Source organism: Gossypium hirsutum, chromosome A05 (assembly GCF_007990345.1).
Source record: "Gossypium hirsutum isolate 1008001.06 chromosome A05, Gossypium_hirsutum_v2.1, whole genome shotgun sequence".
In the NCBI taxonomy this organism is placed as follows: Eukaryota; Viridiplantae; Streptophyta; class Magnoliopsida; order Malvales; family Malvaceae; genus Gossypium; species Gossypium hirsutum.
Window position 1 is genome coordinate 73,362,020 of NC_053428.1, and position 15,120 is coordinate 73,377,139.

Consider the following 15,120-nt stretch of genomic DNA (forward strand, 5'->3'; position numbering starts at 1 on the left):
ATTAGCCCTACTTTATTCAATGGGAAAACATCTTTAGTTTAACCAAAACAGCCACAAAAGAAACATACATTTGGTATACTTTGGATTCTACCATCAATAAAGATATTGGATATTAATGGCTTGTTCAAATCAACATTTAACGCCATATGAGCAAACTTGCCTTTAGTACCATTTTCCATATTGTAATCAATTTTGATAACATGTCCAATAGTGCTTCCAATGGCCTTAAGCAAATTATGTTTATATATAAATCACAATAAACCTAGTAGACGAATTTGAACATTAACTTGACTAGGATAATCCCGCGAGGTGCTAAACTTCATTGACCACAGTTAAATAGTGAGATGCTTGCAAAATATTATCCACGACCCTTCAGATAATACTTTCGTATAATCATCCATGGATTTGAATTTAACGAGATAATAGTAATTTTCAATATCCATTAATTGGATACTACCCTATGTTTTCCATAAAGCTTGGAGTTTACTATAAAGGCTATCAAATCCGAGCTTTCTTTCTAGAAACTTAATAATGGCAACTCTAGCCATGCGTTCCTCCATGATTTGGTGAACCCTAATCAAGAAACTTATAGATGGAACCCTATTGATTTCATTCACTAGCACATCACCAGCTTTAAGTATCACATCATCCTCTTCCTCCGTTTATGACACATCTGCACTAGACTTATCTCAATTGAATGTTTATAGATTGTAATTTAAATGTTATGTTATTAAACTTTATTTAATTTGTTATAACTCATACTTAATGTTTTCTACCATATTTAATAAAATACAAATATTAGTATAATAAAATATATTATTGAGAGGGAATGAAAAATTCACAACATATTTGGAATTTGACTTAAATGAAAATTTGGCCCTCAAACTATAACACTTTTTTTTTGGTCAAAAATGGTACCTAAAGTATAATTCTATTACATAAGTTACCTTAGTTGTTACTTCAATTTAAAAAAATTCTCATAGTCAATTACATTGTGACATGTGACACTCTTTTACTAAAATAAAAGTTAAAAGAAAATATAAAAATTAATTATATATTTATAATTAGATTAAAGAAAATTGTTATTTTATTTTATTTTCATATTCTTCTTTCCCTTTCTTTCTTCCTATTCTCTTCTCCAATAAAATCTACAATTTTTTTATTCTAAAATTCCTTACTTTCCTTAAAAAAATCCATTATATCTCAAATACCAATTTATAATTTTGAAATTATTGCAGCACTCTTGGTGTTTGTTTATGGTGTGTGTTGAGTTATTGTAATTATGGTGCGTTGATATAATGTGTTTTCTTGTTGGTTGTAATATTTTTTGGGATGTTTGATTTAAGGAATATAAGATTACGTATTTTATTAGGATTACGAGAATGTAAGATAATAAGTGATAGGTTACATTATCTTGTTTGGTTCATTTGGTTAGAATGCAATATCATGTGTTTAGTTGATGAAATGTAAGATTAACTACAAGCGTATTTTACTAAATTGTCATTGATGATAATTTTTTTAACAACCTTATTTCCTTTAGTATTTTTTAGTCTTAATTTCTATAAAATTATAATAAATTGTTACAATTCTCACTTTTTATTACAACTTACATATTAATAAGTAAAAATGTGATGTTGAAATAAATTTATAAATCATACTTATAATAATTCATGAAAATTGATTGTACCACCAACCATAATTATACTTATAAACATGATTAATATACTAATAAATAAATTATTAGAGTAAGTGTAATAATTATAATTTTAATGTATGACTTCTTCTTTTTCACTGTTAAGAAAAAAAAGATACTATTTTTTTAATTAGTCTTAAATTTTATTTGAGAAAAAAAACCTAAATTGATTAAAATAATAAAAACAAATGGCAAATTGATCTAAAAATTTAAGATTATGCATTTAATCTAAGATAACTTAATAAATGAGTTGTAATGAAATTACACCCTATATTAAAGTGTCTTAACACTATTTAGGAATATAAAGTTACAGGGTGACCAAAATGTTAAGAATACAAACAATATAATCTTATTCTAAAATATAATATTATGAGTAATAATATAAAATTCAATCAACCAAATGTTCCCTAAATATTAAAAAATATCTTATCGAGGAAAAAGAAACAGCCTAGGAATTTTGGGTTTTGAATGAGAAAAAGTTATTGTAGGGAGAAAATGAAATTAAATAAAACGTTAAGTGAAAAATATTTATATTTTTAGTTTTAAATTTCTTTTAATTCAAATTAGTTTTAAAATTTTAAGTTAAGTGCCCGACTAGCTTGCCATATCAACATTAATGTGGTTTAATAAGTTCCATTTGTTGCATTTTAATTGGTTGAACTTGTTAGCATGTTTTTTTTAATGGAGTACATGCGGGGTAAATTATGTAAAAGAATCATATGTTAGGTACTATTTTTTTTTTTATAAAAACAACTTACTATAAATACTTGGTTTTGGCTATTGCTTCAGGAAATTGTGTTATCAAGCTCGAAAAAAGTAGCAACGTTGTTTCAATTAAAATCTCTTCCAAAAGAATAATATTTTTTTAAAATAGTTATTGTTCAAAACAATTGTTATTTAAGAATAGCTACCTCTGGAACAATTATATTCAAAATAGAGCTTTAGTTTAGAATAATTGACATCCAGTGTACCTGTCATATGAAAACAACTAAAGTTCAAAACAACTATTATTTAGAATAATGGTGTTTCAAGAACAACTATGTTTAGAATAGCTTTTATTTGGAACAACTTCTATTTAAAACAATTGTATTTGTCCAAAAGAGTCATTATTCAAAACAAGTTCTACTGAGAAAAATATCATCATGGAACAACTCTTGTTTGATACTTCTATGTTGAGAACAATACACATTTTGAACAAGTCAAAATAACTCTTATTCAAGAACAATCTTCATCTTGCACTTCAAGAGATGTTTCGTAGAAGACATTTCACATGATATTACTTCATCGAAATAGAAGAAGTGGGCGTAACTCCAAAATATGACAAAGTTTTTGGGTTATTTTCACTATTGAAATATTCCAGAAAGCTTGATTTGGTGGATAAAATATAGAGGTAGTTAAGAAGTTTTCTTCTTAACATTTTCTTGTAACATTGTGTATTTCTCCCTTTTCTAAAAACATAGTGAACTATTGTTTACTTGTTTGCAATGCTACCTCTCTCTATCGAAGAACCCTCTAAAGTATCTAGGTGAAAAAAGAGCTATAATTTTGGGGTTAATTTTACATTTAAGCTTTTGAAATTTCATTAAGAAAAAAAAAGATAAGAAGTTCAGGAGTAAAAGACAATAAATAGAAAACATGAAGCTAAGACAAAGTAAAAAAGGGAAGAAAATGAATGTAAGTTTTAAAAAATCACGTCTATTTAAAGTTATATTTCTAATATTTTTTTTAAATTAGGTTAAAATTAGGTTTATAAATAGAAAACATAGAAAAATTATATTAAAATATATAGAGAAAGGAAGTTAACAAAGGGAGAAGCAGAAGAGAATAAAAAAAAAGGAAAGTTAAAAAAAATATAAAAGAAAAAATTAAATTGTTCAAAAAGAAAAAAAATATGGAGACCAATTGTATAATTTAACCTAAACTTTTTGCTTGAAATGATGATTTAACATGCCACGTCAGCAAATTACTATTAGCGACAATTAACAGCTCAATGACAAAATGTTACAACACGTTAATATAAGTGACTAAAATGTAACATTTTAAACATAAGTGATTAAAATATAAATTGAGATAAACAAAAGTGACCATTTTAGTAGTTTTCCCTTATAATATTTATAAGTTTATATCAATTTTAATATTTTTATAATTTTTTATAAAAAATAAAAAGTATTAGATTAAATTCGAAACAACTATGTGTCGCCTTTTAATTGATCCGTTAATTTATTTTAACAATTAAAGTGATGGGAAAATGATTGTTTGACATAGAGATATCACATCATTTGTATATCTTTTCTAATAGTTTAACGTCACATTAGTATTTTCATACTAAAAAAATTAAATTCAAATGAGAAAAATAGAGGAAAAAGCAGAAGAAAATAAAAAATAAAAAAAAAACATAAAAGAAAAAATTAAATTACTTAAAAAGAAAAAATATGAGGATTAATTGTATAATTTAACCTAAAATTTTTATTTGAATTAATTATTTAACGTATTACGTCATCTTATCGTTACATCGTTAAAGACAATTAACGAATTAATAACTAAAATGTTACAACATATTAACGTAAGTGACTAAAATATAATATTTCAAACATATGTAACTAAAATATAACCTGAGTTAAATAAAATGGACTAATTTTATAATTTATCCTTACTATATTTATAAACAAAAATTGTTAAAAACTTAATTGATTATTTTAATTAAATATTAATTTAATTAGTTTTTTATTTTTACATATAAGCTAATAAAAAACCAACTGTTTTTCTTCAAAAATTCCAATTTCATTTTCCAAAACCTAAGAACCCTAAATCTTATTTCCTTCTCTCTAAGAAGACAGACGATAACAATTCTTCGGTTTTCTTTCCCCGAGAGAAAATATATCGAAAACGAAATTCAAAATCAAATTATCTGATCTCCAAAGCGCTGCGTCATGTTTCCTAATCCCCAACGCTTGACGGATCGAAGTTAACCGATCAGGCCGGTTTACTTATTTGTTTATCTTACGACTGTTCTGCCAGTTGTGAAGGGAAGGGGGGTTGATAAGGTGATCGGACGGTGGAAGAGAAGAGAGGATGCCATCACAGGGAGACCTAGAACGTCAGATCGAGCAGCTGATGGAGTGTAAGCCGCTGTCTGAGGCGGAGGTGAAGGCGTTGTGCGAGCAGGCACGAGCAGTGCTGGTGGAAGAATGGAACGTGCAGCCGGTGAAGTGTCCTGTTACAGTTTGTGGAGATATTCACGGACAATTTTATGATCTAATAGAGCTGTTTCGAATAGGAGGCAATGCGCCGGATACTAATTATCTCTTCATGGGAGATTATGTAGGTCAGTCTGTTAATTTTCTTCTTCATTTGCTTTGCTTTACTTTTCTTTTTCTTTTTTTTTTTGTGCTTCTGTATTATTCTAAAATTTGATGTGATTGATTTAAGAGTAACTTCTTTTTATTTATTTATTTATTTATTTTTTAGCTTTAGAACTCGATGAAGTTCGGTTTTTGTTTGTTTGTTTATTAAGTTAAATAAATTTTTAAGTTCCGTTTATCAGACGAATCAAACATGAACATGCATGTTCGGTTCATCGTCCTCAGTTCATTTATGACAAGCTCGTTTACCTTAATATAGTTTAAAATTAATGAACAAAAAAAGTTTTAAGATTTGATTCTTGGTTGATTTATCATTTATCTGTGATTTTATTTTAGTTATTTAAAATATAGTTATTAATATTTTTATTTGATTATTTTGTCTAAAAAAGGAAATATATTTGTTTGTGATTTGTTTGTTATGGCTCTCAAACATATTTGATTATATGTTCATGAGGTTGCTGGTTTAATGTTCTTGAACATGTTTAATTAATTTAAATGAACATGAACATACAAAATTTAAAATGAATGAACACAAACAATATTTTAAAATTCTTAATGAACACGAACCAAATAGGAACAAGCCTTAAAATGCTTAAAACAAACAAACAAACATTAATAAGGATTGTTTGTTCAAGCTCAGTTCATGTACAACCTTACTTTAAGAAAGAAAAAAAAATTGTGAATAATTTGTAGGTGAATTTGTTATTTTTCTTAATATTTCGTGTTTTTATGTGAATCTTTTTGTTTGGATTAATTGATGGAATGTTATAATATCCAATATTAGGTAGGTATTTTTCCTTGCTTGGCTTAGAAAACTAAGAGCCACTAGTTGGCTTAGTGGTTGTCTTCATGTGTTGTTAAACTGGGAAATTATTATATTCAAATTACATCGACTCAATTGGTATGATTTGTAAATGTTACTAAGGCTTTTATGTTTAGTATTGCTCTTAGGATGCCTAAATAGCTGAAAATTTCGGGAGGGACTGGCATTTGAGCTTTGCTCAACTTGTTCTAAACTGTTGACAACTGTGCTCTACCAGTTCCTTATCTTTGAGGGACAGGATTTGTATTCTTTCAAATTCTTGAGACCAAATTCTTGTTCGGCTGAGTTCGGACATGTGCAACTTATCAGGGGATTTTGCTGTGACTTAGAAATACTAGCTTTTATGTGTGTCAATTATTATTTGCATAAAGTTGTGGCTACTTAGTCTAAACTTTTAGATGATTGAGAGGAGTGAGATTTGGGTAGAAGTAAGTTCAATTTAAAGTGCTTCCAATTAATCAAATAATATTGCAGCTGTTTGCAAATTGACATCTATGAATGGAATGGGATTTTCTTTTAACTTTAGCTGCATATGTGCAGATCGCGGGTACTACTCAGTCGAGACCGTTACACTTTTAGTGGCCCTCAAAGTCCGATATAGAGATAGAATAACAATTCTTAGAGGAAATCATGAGAGCCGGCAAATAACACAAGTGTAAGATCTTGCACCCACCTTTGCCTTTTCTAATGATATCATAGGCTTGTAGCATACACTAATGAATAAAAAACCTTCAAGTTTTGCTTAGGAAGGATGAAAACGGATAAGAACTAAGAATGAAATATTGTTAATCCAATGGCTAAGATAAAAAAAAGTAGCAAAGTGGTTACGAAATTAAATTTTGGATTAATAAAACAACATTTAAGTTTTGCTTGGTAGGAAGTATGAAAATGGAAGAAAAACTGTTACTGTTAGCATGAACCAGCCAAGCTTGCACTTCTGATGTCAAACCAATCTCAGCTCCTATTCCCTTTTTAGTATGCTTTTCACTTCTTAAGTTTCTTCCCTGGCTCACTCTTCTCAGTATGCTTCACTTTTTAGTTTCTTTATTTCCAATAGAAGAAAACAGAACAGCATGGTCATTTGGATGCTGCATTTATCTTACCAATTTGCTGGTTCTGGTTATAACATATATGATCCTTCTCGAGTATTGCACCTTTATAAAGAGACAAGATTGGTAAGTTTTGTGCTCAATATTCCTGCCGAATGTCTAGTACTACAATATAAAATTAATTTACATGAATTTGAGCTGACGTAAAACTGATTAGGATTGTGATTGTTCAACTTTCTAATGTTAAAATTTCACTAATTAAAGCCTTGAAAAAGCCTGAGGCTGACATGCCATGGCTGAAGCAATGCATCTATGATAGAGATAAGGATGTCAAAGTTGATATCCAGTAGTTACAAACATCATGGCATCTCATGCAATGGTAAACTGCATTTGTATTTGATTTTTATTAGAGTTTTGAAAAACCCTTGGAGTACATTTATTAGTGTTCAGAACTTGCTCTCATTGTATTAGGTGGTGGTATATGGGGTTGCTATGTTATTGTTTTTCTGAAGGTTTTATTTTCTGTCCTTTTCAGGTATGGTTTTTATGATGAATGCTTGAGAAAATATGGAAATGCCAACGTGTGGAAGTATTTTACTGACCTGTTTGATTATTTACCGCTCACAGCTCTTATTGAGAGTCAGGTTTGCTTTAACTTCTAGCAGACTATTTATTTTGATTAATATCATGACAGCTCTGATAGCCACAGAACTTTTACATCTCAGATCTTTTGTTTGCATGGAGGACTTTCCCCATCTTTGGACACATTAGACAATATTCGAGCATTGGACCGCATACAGGAGGTATGTATAGAAATGATTCTCTCAGCTTTTCCTAATCACTTGTATTCATCTCTGCGGGGAGTACTGGTAATTTGCCATGTACTTATTATAATCTTAAGCATTCAAGTAAAATTATGAAAACTTCTATAAATACTTGAATTATAAATGCTAGGATGGCCCAGAAAACGGCCCAAAAGTTGGATCCTAGTATTAAAATATATCGTCTCCTTTGGTCCCATGGCTGTAACTAAAATTTTGTAGTTAAACTTAGCTCTGATTAGTGATGCAATATTTTGAAGTCTTATGTTTTTCTTTTCTTAATCTATTTTTCTTTTTGTTCATAATTATGGTATTGTGTGGATTAATTCATGGTTAGGTTCCTCATGAAGGACCAATGTGTGATCTCTTGTGGTCTGATCCTGATGACCGCTGTGGATGGGGGATCTCTCCTCGTGGAGCTGGCTATACATTTGGACAAGATATTGCGACTCAGTTCAACCATACAAATGGTCTCACTCTGATTTCAAGAGCCCATCAGCTTGTCATGGAAGGATACAATTGGTGTCAGGTGTGTGAAAACCCGAAAAGAATCAGTTTAGCCTGGTTTTGGAACGTGTAGCTTGGGAATCAAGGAGAAGGATTGCAATTGCTGGGGGGTTTGAATCCCAGGCCTGCTAAATGCTAGGTCTTAAGTATAGTGAAATGAATCAATTGAGCTGAACTTCGAATTTTGTTAATATTTATATACACACATATATTGATTATTCGTTATATGCTCTTCAGGACAAGAATGTGGTGACCGTCTTCAGTGCTCCAAACTATTGCTACCGATGTGGAAACATGGCTGCAATTTTAGAGATCGGGGAGAATATGGACCAGAATTTTCTTCAGTTCGATCCAGCACCCCGGCAAGTTGAACCCGACGCCACACGCAAGACACCTGATTACTTTTTGTAATTTATACATGCGTATATTTCTGCTACCAGTTTCTAGCACCTGCTCACTGCTGTATCACTGTAGATGTGTCGTGGAAGTGAAAACCTTTCCTAGTTTTCAGTTGAGGTTCATCGACATTGTCATTCTTTGAATAGGAGTTCATCCAGCTGCAGCGGGTGCTTTGTTAATGTGCACTAGAAGCTCATAGTAGTAACTTTGTATATTTCTCGAATGGCAATAACCTGTATTACATTGTTCTGTTATTTTGCACTTGATCTCAACAGGCTATACGTCTTGTTCTGACTCTGAACTGTGGACGCATTCTAACTACCCGAATCCAGTTACCGTTTTCTGTGTAAGTTTGTAGATCTGATAATCCATCTATTTATTTATATCCGGTTACCCTTTTTAGTCTAAGTTCGTAGATTTGATAATTCATGTGTTTATGTCATCCATATATTTTGTTTTTCCATGTCGCAACTAGGTTTAAGGTATATGTATCGATTTATATTGCCATAAATATAATTTGTATTATATGAATTTTTAAAACATTCATATTATTTATATCACTAGAAGGATAAAAATATGAATTTTCTTTCCATAGGTGTGTTTGGTTTGGTTATTGGTAAGAAAGATGGAAAAAAGGAAAAAAGAAAGTCATTGTTTGGTAGAGTTGAAAAAATGAAATGAAAGAAAATTAAACATTTGAAAAAATGTATAATTAAAATAAACATTGTTCTTATTTTCTCTTGTCTCATTCTAATATCTCATTCTAATATGGAAGGATTGATTGATTTTTATGCATTAGAATGGAAAATAATTATCTTTTCTATTCTTTTTCTTTACTAAACACACTTAAATTTTATTTTATTTTCACTTTTTCGCTTTCTTTTTATCCTTCCACTCAGTAAAATCACACCTTTGGCATTACATTTTTCATTTTTCAGTTTGTTCTTCAGCATTTATATATTAAATTGATTATAAATTTTGAAGTTCAAACTTTAGAAGTTTTGATGGAAGAATTGATTTTATGAAATCTGATGGCTTAAAATACTTTTATTTTGAGTTTGCCTTATTCAGCATTCATCTTATGATATGATAATGGAATAAGGAAGTTAATCCATAGCATTTGAGCATCTCAAAAGTTTCAAACATTGTCCAAAAATGTATTTCAATAGCGAGCTTCCAGCTCACGCTGGGCATAAAACATGCTGACGTATTGAGAAAATAAAAGATTAAAATATGCAACGGGATTTTGTATTTTTCAGAAATTCAAATTTCTTGTATTTTTATTTATATAAATTTAGTTTCTACTTTAAAAACTGTGTATTTTAAAATAATAATAAAAAATACTCTTTAGCAATATAATGATGTAATGATTCTAATTTTAACTCAGATTTAAAATTTGATATCTAAAAAATAAAAAAATTAAGCTCCGTTTATTTAACAGTAAAATATTTTTCGGAAAATAATTTCTGGAAAATGATTTACTTTTCTGGAAAATAATTTGCTTTTCTGGTGTTTTGGATGAATCTGTGTAAAATATTTTTTGTTGTTTGACAAATTTCCTAAAAATATTTCATAAAAACTGTATTAAATTAAACAAATATATATATTTAAGAATTTATATATATATTAATCCATTAATTGAATAGTAGAAAGATTTGTTTTTATCTAATCCACTATAAATGGATTATAATTTCTAAAAAAAACATTTAAAAAAAAACTCAAATTAAACAACTTTCCCTCACTACAACTATAATTATTTTGGATAATTCTAATCAAAAGTTCAACTATAAACTTCCATTTAAAAATCCCTCAACTACAAAGCATGATATGGCTGTGAAAAACCACTATTAGCTGCATTAACATTTAACATTTGAATGATGTTAGTCCATCTAAACAATTATGACATTTGACGTATATACATTCCCTTCATTGCTGCCTATATTTAAGAAATTAGAATGATGTTACAACAAAGATCAGCGACTAACTGACCCATTACTTGATACAAAATCAGGTTTCTCATTTTGTCTTATAACAAAATGGTCAACCACCCTGACTATATTCACTGGATCCTGCTGCTCTGCTGCTGCACTTCATTTGCTAGGGTATTTCTCTATGGCTCAACTGTTGTGGCTGCTTCTGCTCCATATCCCAATCAGGATCCAACATCCATTCCCTTGGAACCTGCATCTCAAAGGGATTAATGTATACATTCAAACCATGAAGAAAAGGATCGTGGCCAGTGAATCACTCTAGGTTTCTTACCTTATCGACTGCAAGAGTGAAAACTTCAAGATTACCATCACGATTGATGTGGAATCGTGTGAATGACTTGTAATTAGCAATTCTGAGATAAGAGAATGCCTCGTCAAAGTGTAGATGAAACCAGTTAATGCAGATATACAAGTAGCTTCCGAACACCAAAGAAACCACAGGGTTGGAGAAAACCCAGAAGTAAAGGAAGACTGAAGCATAATATATGACAGCACCCCCTCGAGACAGCGCTTGTATTCCATTCTTGCAAATATTGCTTCGGGTGACAGCCATAACTTGGTAATGCTTATGGCAATTCATCAATAGAGTTCAACTGGGACAAGGTATCTGTATTTCTTAAAGGAGACGTTTCTTACCTGTGGAACATCAAATGCGGACATGAAATACTTGATACATGCTGGATAGAGGCCAAATATCCATTGCTCCATACGAGCACGAAGACCACTAGGATCTGGAAAATGCTCACTTTCGATTGAACGGTACCATTGATACAAAGAGTGATAACCTGAACACAGTAATAAGTTATCATTTCCACTAAAAGGACCACATCAAGGCAGTCATCCCCAGAGTTATTTTTAGGTGTACTATTTTTTGTTGGGATATTGGATTTGCTTTTACCAGAAAACATAAGCTAATACATAAAGATTCAAAATATAGATACCACAGGAAAGTAAAAATCTAAAATTCGGCTGCATATTATTGAAATTTTGAACCTTGCTCAAAAACATTAAAGATGACAAGAAAATAATAGTCTAAGTATCCACTTTTTATGGAGTTTTGAACAAATTCAATTTGCTTTATGCATATTATAATGTAAAACATTAAACATGAGGTGATCACAACAACAATATTAATGACAGCTTTGCAGAGAAGATAATTACAATCTCACCTGAAGTTGCTAGTAGTTTATGTCGTATGAATATCTCCAGACCTAGTTCCATGAGCAGCATAAGCTAAAGAACTCTGTTCATAATTTGATATAAAACATTCATTTCAAAACTCAAAAGCTTACTGTGAACTGTAATCAATCGTCTAAGAACATTAAGAACATCATAAATAAGAACCTTAGGATTTAAAGGGTCAGCTGATCCTGAATAAAAAATTACTCCTTTTATCATCTCTTTCAACCCCTCTCTTCTCTAAAAATGCTCAATCACTGAATGCTAGCATCTACTAATTCTTGACGAAGGCTACTATTTGCCTGAATAATTCTTTTCAACCTCTCAGTAATGTCATTTTCATTGCTGCAACATGGAAAGAGGAGAATTGTAAAAATTATTATACTTTTATAACCTCTACTACTAACAACTAGTAGAGATAAACCTGATATCCACTAAACAAAAAGGAGAATGCATAGTATAAAATAGAGTGAGATATTTTTTATTGGAACATCTGTGACCTATCCACAGGGACTGAAGGTCGGATAGCTGTAGGTGGCACAGCAATATTCGTAATAATGAACTTCTCAGGTCTATCAGAAAGATAAAGCAATTCACAGTCCTGTGGACAATGAAATACAGAACATCTCGTGTTATTGAAAAAGCCGAGTGAAGAAAATTTATAAAAGAATAGAAAAGAAAATTTTCTTTATCTATTTATTTGTTTGTTTAACATGATTGCTCCAATATGTGATAAGTGCAATGGAAAAAAGAAGGCATACGATTTACCACATCAGTAAATTCTCCGAACCCCAGAGCCTTAGCTTGTCCACCACCATCGATCTCAATCTCCGAAGCTTTGTTCCAACCCAAATACGTGCCGTTGGCAGTTGACTCGATGAATGCGTTGGAAGAAGAAGAAACGAAGAAAAAAGAAGAAGCAAAGGAATTAGACGACGGTCTAAAAAAGGGATTGTTTTGGAAGCTCTGAGGGAGTTTAAGAAAAAGGGTTCTTGCGAATCAAGTTGGACATGGCTGTGCTGATGTTCTTTTTGTGATGATGGACGGAAAATGGAGAGTGTTGAAGGAAGCAGCTTTCATGGCAGAAACTTCGAGATGAGGATTTAAAACAGGGAGAGGTTCATGTAATGGCTTCGGTTCTCCCTCGACCAAACTGATTTGTAACCCAAGAGGAAGGGGAAGAGGAAGGGGAAAGGGAAGAAGAAGCGTCAATTTTCGGAAAATTTCGGAAAATGTCTTACCGATTTCAAAAGGGTAAGACATTTTCCTTAAACAAAGCCCTCCTTATCCCGTGTTTCATATTTACCCTGGAAAATGATTTTCAACCAACCAAATATTAGAAAAGCCTGAAAAGTTTTTACGGAAAAGCTTTTACAGGTTACCAAAAGGACTAAATATTGTAAATAAGAGAGTGCTGATTAAATTTTAAATTCATAAAAAATGCAGTGTATATTTAACTAAAATATAACTTTTGACTCTTGAAACTGACTGGCATTGTTATTGTGATAAAATATTGTAAATATCTAACAACTCGTTTTTCAGTAGTGTCGGAAATAGTAGTTTTAGGATTACAATTTCGGTAAGTAAAATATTATTTTAATGTTTATGGGATTATATTAAGGTCATATAAAAATTTTGTTAAGAATTTTTTAGGTTTAATTGGTTAATTAGGTAAAAATGACTAAATCGTAAAAAGCATAAAAGTTGAGTTTTATTAGTTAAAGGGATCAGATAGCTTTGAAATCTTAAACTAAAAGACTTGAATGGTAAATAAATCATTTACGGTGTTAGTAGATGTGTATGGACAAGGTTTTGATGAAATTTTAATGGTTTTAAAAGGTTAATTTAGTAAATTGACAATTAAGTTAAAATGTTAAGTAAATTAAAAGGTAATAAGATATCATCTTCTTGTTTTCTTCATGTCAAAATCGATTTAACCATTAAATGAGAAAGGTAGGTTTCGGCCAAGCTTAATTTCTTGTGTGTAAGTGATTTCGAGTCCCATTTTTTATAATTTTTATATTTTTGAGATTGTTGCAACTAGGTCCAGCTAGCCCGTACCTTCGTTTTTGAATTTTTTAAAAAATTTAGAAGTTTCCATTGATGAATATTGAATCTTTTTAATGATAGCTATGTGTTTGAAGCTTTGATTGTGGTATTTGGTTGTTTTGTAAGGTGATTTTTGTTAGATTTTGATTTAAGGATTGAATTGGTAGCATGTCAAAATTTCGAGGTTTGATAGTGAATTTGATGTATAATATGGACAGTTGAAGGGGCTGTTATATTTGGTTGTAATTTGATTTTCTAAAAATGATTAATTTGATGATTTTTAGGTTAAAGGACTAAATTGCAAAAGCTATAAAAATTTAGGGACAAAATGCATATGAATGAATGGTTTATAATATGTTTAGTTTAATTGAATGTTATGATGTTGTAAGATTTTCGGTTGATTGATAATACTCCGTAACCCTAATCCGGCGACATACGAGTTAGGGGTGTTATATTTAATCAAATTGCTTTTTTTAGGGCCTCGAAGGCTTGATTTAGGGACAAAATGCCTATGAATGAATGGTTTATAATATGTTTAGTTTAATTGAATGTTATGATGTTGTATAATTTCTAATTGATCAGCAATACTCTATAACCCTAATCCAACGACAGATACGGGTTAAGAGTGTTACATTTAGTGATATAAGAGCTACGGTTTAATCGATTCTAGGATTAATGTAGACCGTATCGGAGTAGAGTTTAGTATATACATGTCACAAATACCCTGTGATAGTGTGATGTTTTTGATCCGCTCTAATATTGTATTTTCTTATTGATTCAAGATGTCGACTAAGTCGAACCGGGCCGTAGTTAACGAAGCTGAAAGTAATGTTCAAGCTTCGAATCCTGAAGCAAGTAATAGTGGATCAATTCCACAGTCCTTTGGTGATGAAATGAAAAATGTGGTTCTTGGAATGATAAGCCAGTGATTCAATGAATTCAAGCAAGCAAATCTTGTAATTCCGCCACCTTCACCCCTTATGGTGCCTCCTTAGGTACCTATGGGTCCTCAAAATCCTATACCTGTGACAGTTACTCGAGTATCTGTAGATAAAATCCAAAAATAGAGAGCGAAGGAATTTAGAGGCAATGTTGATGATGATCCTACAAAAGCCGAGTACTGATTAATAAATATGAAAGAGTCTTCACAGAATTGTTGTACACTCCTAAAGATTGTTTGAGATGTGTTGTATCGTTGTTAAAAGATGAAGCATACTTATAGTTGGGCACTTTGAGCATGATGACTA

General features: G+C 30.7%; 1 protein-coding gene and 1 long non-coding RNA gene across 4 annotated transcripts; one reads left to right on the forward strand and one right to left on the reverse strand.

The window, feature by feature from the left end:
* The first annotated feature begins 4,452 nt into the window (after positions 1-4,452).
* Positions 4,453-9,037, forward strand: LOC107959951 (serine/threonine-protein phosphatase PP2A-2 catalytic subunit). Its single transcript, XM_016896122.2, has 6 exons — positions 4,453-5,018; positions 6,419-6,533; positions 7,463-7,571; positions 7,653-7,730; positions 8,086-8,277; positions 8,493-9,037. The coding sequence occupies exons 1-6, from the start codon at positions 4,766-4,768 to the stop codon at positions 8,664-8,666; spliced, it is 921 nt and encodes a 306-aa protein (XP_016751611.1). The 5' UTR covers positions 4,453-4,765; the 3' UTR covers positions 8,667-9,037.
* A 1,445-nt stretch (positions 9,038-10,482) lies between these two features.
* Positions 10,483-13,199, reverse strand: LOC107959949 (uncharacterized). 3 transcript variants are annotated; one of them, XR_001701030.2, is made up of 7 exons: positions 12,593-13,199; positions 12,325-12,425; positions 11,990-12,169; positions 11,815-11,888; positions 11,282-11,430; positions 10,917-10,998; positions 10,483-10,835 (listed from the first exon to the last, which is right to left on the reverse strand). It is a non-coding gene; the product is annotated as an uncharacterized lncRNA (long non-coding RNA). The 3 variants fall into 3 exon arrangements; XR_001701031.2 differs by having other exon boundaries at positions 10,917-11,430; positions 12,586-13,134; XR_001701029.2 differs by having other exon boundaries at positions 10,917-11,430; positions 12,593-13,133.
* Positions 13,200-15,120: the final 1,921 nt, after the last annotated feature.